This window comes from Macrobrachium nipponense, chromosome 40 (genome assembly GCF_015104395.2).
Source record: "Macrobrachium nipponense isolate FS-2020 chromosome 40, ASM1510439v2, whole genome shotgun sequence".
NCBI lineage: Eukaryota > Metazoa > Arthropoda > Malacostraca > Decapoda > Palaemonidae > Macrobrachium > Macrobrachium nipponense.
This window is the reverse complement of record NC_061101.1, coordinates 2,867,452-2,874,630: the sequence shown is the minus strand read 5'-3', so window position 1 is coordinate 2,874,630 and position 7,179 is coordinate 2,867,452. Positions and strand designations below refer to the sequence as shown.

The 7,179-nt window shown below is 41.6% G+C and overlaps 1 protein-coding gene across 1 annotated transcript; it reads right to left on the bottom strand.

Annotated features, from left to right (window-relative positions):
- Positions 1-1,540: 1,540 nt before the first annotated feature.
- On the bottom strand, positions 1,541-2,035 carry LOC135211806 (craniofacial development protein 2-like). Its single transcript, XM_064245017.1, has one exon. It carries the CDS (start codon positions 2,033-2,035, stop codon positions 1,541-1,543), a length of 495 nt encoding a protein of 164 aa, XP_064101087.1.
- Positions 2,036-7,179: the final 5,144 nt, after the last annotated feature.

The window sequence follows — 7,179 nt, the reverse complement described above, 5'->3', positions numbered from 1 at the left end:
TCCGAGGCCGACATCGCACAAAAACACGACACACGCGCACAAAGCACACACACGGACAAAGGATAAGGGCCGGACACCGGACGAGCAGGGGCGTGTGCACCTCCTGCGACCAGAGAAGGACTGACTATAGGTCATTAGGATGGCTTGGTCTCCGACCCCTGGGGCATAGGCCTGACCTGGGTGCGGCATATAACCAGAATTTCTCTTCTACTAAAGGTCTTATTCGTTAATAATTACTCTCATGAATATCTTCCCTGGGACTGACAGTAAACTTATGCCCCGATAGTTACCACACTCCATTTTGCTTCCCTTATTTTATATATTGGTATCATAATTGCCTTTTTCCAATCAATTGGTACCACCTCTGTTTTCCAAACTATGTTAAAAACAACTCTTAATGCCTCTATCATCCTTTGTCCTCCTGCTTTTAGCATCTCTGCAGTTATCCCGCACAAGCCAGCAGTTTTTCCATTTTTTACAGATTTTAAGGCCTCTTTCACTTCTTCTGCACTAATATCTTCTTGTACCTCCAGTGCCTCGTTTAAATCTGCAATGCACTCATCCCTACCGGTAGTATCAACATTTAGGAGTCTTTCAAAATACTTTGCAAACAGATTCCTTTTCTCCATTTCGTCTGTGACCAAGTCCCCATCTTCATCCAACATGCCATCACCCCCTCCAAACTTTTTCTGGCTTGCGTTCCTCAAGAATCTCACAGCTGCAAACATAGCCCTGCTCTCGCCAATTTCCATAGCTACTTCAACTTCAGTAGCTCTTTCTTTCCAAAACATGTTTTGGTCATGCTTCATCCTATCACTTAGTTCTCTCAGCTTTCTATTTCTTCGTCTTTTTAGTTGTTTTTCTTCTCTAGGTCTTGTTCATCATCCATTTGAACTCTCAACGTTTGTTGCTCTTCACTTAAAACTTGCTTCATCACTGAACCAAGGTTTGCTGTTACTTCTCTTATAACCTAACACCTCTGTTGCTACGACCTTAGTATCTGAACTTAATATTGCCCAGGATTCCTCTGAATCCATATCCATATTTTCCATACCAATTAATGCCGCAAATTTGCCTCCTACCTTCACCTCATACTGTTGTTCAACTCTTTCATTTCTCAACTTATCCACATCAAACTTTATAGTTCTCCTTTTTTCTTGATTGGCCTGTAACTTTATTCTAATCTTGGATATTACGAGTTTGTGGTCAGAAGGAACATGGCAGCCCCTAAAAGTTCTGGTGTCTAATATAGACTTCTTCCATTTCTGATTTACAATAACATAATCTATCAAATTTTGTACCAATCCATTTGGCGACACCCATGTAGTTTTGTGCTCTAATTTATGGTTGAAATATGTTTCAACCACATAGCTCTAGGAGTCTTCTCCCATTATCATTTCTAACTCCAATTCCAAATTTTCCAATTGTTCCCTGAAAGCCATCATACTCTCTTCCTACTGTAGCGTTAAAATCCCCCATCAGCAACAACATATCATGTCTTCTAACCCTCTGTATAACTCCAGTTAGCTTTTCATAAAATTCATCCTTCTCCACTCTCTTCAGTAGGGGCATACACCTGTATAACGGTGATGTTTGTATATTTACCTCGCAACCTGCAAGTGACTATTCTCTCATCATACATTCCTAATGCTCCAACCATTTTTTCAGCTTTCTTACTCAAAGCAATTGCTACACCTCTCTCATGTTCTCCCTGGTCTTTACCAGAATAGATGAACAACACATCCTCTATTCTTACTTTTCCACACCCAAGCCACCTAGTTTCACTCAATCCAGCAATTTCCAAGTTGTATCTCTTGATTTCCTGTGCCACTAAACTTGATCTTCCTGTCATATACATTGTTCTCGCATTTAGACATCCAACTCGACAACTTTCTTTTGTGTTGAAGGGTGGCCGACTCCCTTCTGGTGAGGCACCTCTGTGACCATCTTCCACCAACCTCCTCCCACCAATGTCTTGGGGGTTTGGGAGGAAAGCATCATATGAGCCAGTTCGAAGTAAGGGACCAAGGTCCATGGCCACCCTGGCTCGGGCCTCATTAGTATCCTCAGGACCATGGTGAAGCTCACATCTCCCAATGTTCGCAACCCCAACTGTATCAGTTTCTGTCGTAGGGGTATCTTTTTATGATGCAGGTTACGAGCCCACACCCAACCCTCCCCATTTATCCGGGCTTTTTATGAATTATTTCTTTCACTAATTCATTTACCATAATTCAACTTATTTAACCTTCATTACGGCGCTGAATGACTTTTTTGGCCCCAGCGCCTGGGTTTTAGCAGAGCTCAAATCCTCTCAAGAAGAAGTGGACACCCGCATGTTGCTGCATGCTCTCAAAGCAGCAGAGTCTGGTTACAAGGCTGTGATCATTACTGCTGAGGACACAGATGTGTTGGTGTTGTGCTTGGGCTTGAGCAACCACATCCCATGCAGCATGTATCAGAAATGTGGAACACAAACCAACATCTGGTCTGGCCCATGGACTATTGTCCATGGGCCAGACCAGATGTTGGTACCATCTGAAAGGGCAAAAGTTTACTTCTACTAAGTTGTTTATGGGTTAATATAAGTGATTTAATATGTGATAACCTTTGCACAAAAGCAGCTTTTCATACTTTTTTTCATGTTACAATTTTTGGGGGTCGGCGCCTTTGCGAAATGTGCAAAATCAGTCAATATCATGTGAAAATTGATGTTATTGGGCATTACATAACATTACCACAATTATTTGGTTGATCATAATTGTGCAAAAGAATGCAGCTTTCAACTTTCAGCTTTCAGCATTTCAGTTTTCAGCTATTTCAGTTTTTAATGGAAACGTTACTACTTCCAGGGAGACTGCTGAATCTGAAAAACTTGGAGCTTTCAGGTATAGAACTTAAGCTAAATTTATTTCAGATACCACCAGCTCATGGAAAGCTGCTGGTTGAACCCATTCAGTCCAGATCATGCAGAGTTTGTCAGCTTGTCAACTGCCATTGTTGCACCACCAGATGTAGCCAGCGATCTCCTTGATGCTTACAGGATAGGAGAGAAAGTGTGCCAAGCTTTTAAAAAAAGAATGACTGGAGTCAAATCCACCAACAACTCAGTTCTATGAAAAAATGACAAAAAATAAACTGAAAACGTTCTCAGACATCCAAAAGAAACCACAGAACCAAGGGCAAGCCAAGCAAGCAGTTCTGAATGCTGACAGGAACCTGTTTGGCCACATGATTCTAGTGGCTGAGAGTCAAAAGCTTCACATGAGTGACGTCTTGGCACATCCCCTGGGTCCCCTGCCATGGGCCCTTGCCAATGGTGATGGATCTCTACGCAAGGCGAATAAAGCAGCTCTAGCCAGGGAACTGGAGAAGATTGTTTCTCCTGCAGAAGTTATGCCAGAACCATCAACAACCATCATAGACGGGATGAGCTTGATACAGAAGATGAAAGGGAATGACAAGACATTTGCCCAGTTAGCAGAATCAGCCCTGGCCAAAGTTCTCCACGAAGGAGCCAAGAGCCGACGCATAGATGTTGTCTTTGATGTTTACAAGGAGGCATCCATCAAAGATGTAGAAAGAGTAAACAGAGGTGAGGACAGGGGCATCCAGTTCAGGAATATTGCGCCTGGCCATAACATCCAGCAATGGCAGAAACTACTTTGCAGCTCTGCTAACAAGACAAATCTGATCAAGTTCTTGGTAGACGAATGGAAAGGATCCAAATACAGGGAGAAACTCCAAAACAAGATTTTGTATGTCACCTGTGAGGATGACTGTTTCAAGATAGGCAAAGACCGATGGGAAGAGGTTGCAGAGCTCAAATCCTCTCAAGAAGAAGTGGACACCCGCATGTTGTTGCATGCTCTCAAAGCAGCAGAGTCGGGTTACAAGGCTGTGATCATTACTGCTGAGGACACAGATGTGTTGGTGTTGTGCTTGGGCTTGAGCAACCACATCCCATGCAGCATGTATCAGAAATGTGGAACACAAACCAGGACAAGGTTCCTTGACATTACCAAGCTAAGCAACTCATTGGGAAGTAATGTATGTGACGCTCTGGTTGGCATGCATGCTTTCACTGGTTGTGATACCGTCAGTACATTTGCGGATCGTGGAAAGATGGGTACCTTCAAGTTTTTGAAGACTGAAAAGGCCTTCCAGGAGGCATTCACTGAGCTTGGAAGTTCATGGAATGTATCCGATGAGCTGCAAGAGATCACATGCCATATGTATGCACCCTGCACTCACACAACAGACGTGAACACACTTCGCTATCAACACTTTTGTGCCAGACGTGGTGAAGATGAATCCAGTCAGCTCCCACCTTGTGAGGATTGCCTCTCAATGCATGTTGCCCGTTGCAACTATCAGGCTGCCATATGGAGGCGGTCTCTGCAGACTCGACCTTCTGTACCAAATCCCAAGGACCATGGGTGGACCACAGATGATGATGGAAAGATGGTCATCAACTGGATGCGTGGCTCACCATCACCAGATTCGGTGCTAGTTTCTCTCCTACAAGTGTGTGAGATCCTGCAAATTACCTTGATTGCACATGTCTCACCAATGGCTTGAAGTGCACAAATATGTGCAAGCTACAAACCTGCACCATCCAACCGAGTGAGGAAAAGCCAATTGCGGAACTAACAGACTCTGATGTAGATGATGATGGTGACTGAATTACAAGTGTCGTAATATAGTTGGAAGTATGGACTTTACTAACAATGATATCGGCTCAATTTAGGTTGAGTCAAAGTTTGTTAAGTTGAACACACCAGTTATTAAAATAGAGTGAACCAAGTCTAGTGTACCAGCTGTATAATAAATGATGCCGCAGGATTCACTGTATTATCAATCAATTATTCAGTTCACACTAATTACCGCTAAGTAGGTTTCCGCGTATACAACTGCATTGTGTTTTAAAATAAAGGAGCAATTGAACTATATGACATATCACATTATTTGGCCGTCAACTTATAAAATGCAAAGTGGTCGATTTGTTGACTACAGGAAACTTAGCAGTAGGAAATAAATTATAACAAAAAAATCCGAAAAATTACTGACCAAATGCACTGCAAATTTGTCGAAAGCAGCCTGAATTTTAATGCATAACTGAGAATAAGTACTTAGGCTAGTAAGTAGGAGCGTTATATGTATTTATTGGTGATTAGTAACTAGTCGTGGGTGGCCATAATGACATAACAGCTGATGCTCGGAGAAAGTGTCTTTCTGAGTCGAACTGATGTTGGGTCTGTCAATTCAAGAGGCGATTACCAGTAATAAGCTGCCACTCTGCAAGGGTTATCTTGTCAAATTGTGATCTAGGGATATACACCAATAAAAAGAATAGCAACCAGAATTTGCCCACCCAGGTGGTACAGATACGTAAAATTTTAGGTCTTGGCCCATGGACTAAAATATACATCCATCTAGACCACCCTGTCTGCTTCAGGAAAGAGTGAGGTGGAGGTAGGCCTATAGTTGTCAGCGGGGAGTAATATGGGATATGCGCTGGTCGATCTTATCCAAAATACTATCTGAGAATAAGGTGGTAGTAAAAATATAAATAAGTAAAAATAAAGAAGTGGGAGGAGGAGATATAGGCCAAGTAAGTGACGTCTAGTTGTCATAAGAGAGAAGATGGAACTCAAGAACACTTATCGAGGAAGCATGAAAGTAAAGAGTAAATACAAATGTCATATTTTTTAAAGTATCACGTGTATGCAGGGGGTTGACGCACTCCTAATGAGCCCTCTCTGAAGGTATTTGAACCGGCTGTTGATAAATATATATAAAAAAATCCAACGAAGGCATCGCCTTGTCTCGACACATGAAAAATAAAATTGGCCCCGCCTTTTTTTTCCTTTTCTTTGTCCCCGGGAGGACTTTTAAAAGGAAATCTATGGCTTATTGATAAAATAAAAGCCACAGAAACTATTAATCTGTTAAACAAGCCTTTGCGGAATATTGTTCATATTCAAAACACACTTACAAATGCGTTATAAAGCATCAGAAAGGCCATACTTATTTTGCGGCAATAGGCCGATGTTCGGTTACGAATCTTCAGTAATGAACTTAAAAAAAGGATCGTAGGCCTATACCGTTTTAAGAACTGTGCCATAACGTTCATGAAAAAAATATAATAATTCGGGGTTGGAGATGGTCTTCCATTTATGTTTTCTAGACATATAAGGTTTATTATTGTTTTGATCTATCTATATATACAAATGGTATAAGTGATGCTCATGTTACAGTACTTCATCTTTAGCTGAAATGTGTTAATTCTGATCCAGAACAAATGTAACAGAGCGAAAAACAACAAATATCGAAACCTTACACGTGTATTTTTATGGGGCTTTAAAACAGGCAGTTTCTAATTCAAGTGACATATAGTATGTCCGCTGACAGCTAGACAAGTTTAACACATCCGGATTTACTACTCAAGATAATTGTGTGTGTGCATACTTATCACGTAACCTTATCATAACATCGATAAGGTTTACTTTAGACCCACCGACAATATCCCGGGTTTCTGGGGACACGATAAGTAATCTGTCCTTCACAACGGTGATTTTGTAATGAAACACTCACCGTCAATTTGCATTAGCCACGTCCAGAGACTGCTAATCTCTCTCTCTCTCACACACACACACACACACACACAGGCATGCACTCACACGCATCACGGTATCATTTCCAAGGCAGAGCGAATTGGATATTGAATGACATTCGTAGCTTCATGTTTTGTGTATAAAAATGTCACTGTGAATTGCGATAAAAATTCATGTATAGGCCTACACACACACACATATATATATATATATATATATATATATATATATATATATATATATATATTGCTACGTTTATAGAACGCCTCGCCTTCCCAGCAGAGTTTTAGTTTTGTTTAATTATAAAAGTAGCAGCCATGCCGTCTCTTGAAGCTACTGTTGTTGGGAGAGTGGGGATGTCGTAGGAATGATATTTCGGTCTGACGGAAGCTTAGGGTAGAGAGGCAGGTCACAAGAGTAGCTAGGCTTCGAGATGGATTTTAGGGACTTCTACAATAAGACCTATTTTCCTTCCCAATTTGCTGGCGTTGTGTTTACCACCTTTCAGGCAATGCTCGAGGCGGTTGTTGGAAGCCCCGTGATTCGAAAGCAAGGAGGTATC

Coding starts and splice junctions, on each gene's coding strand:
- LOC135211806 (XM_064245017.1), bottom strand. CDS start 2,035: ATGGACCTTGGTCCCTTACTTCGAACTGGCTCATATGATGCTTTCCTC.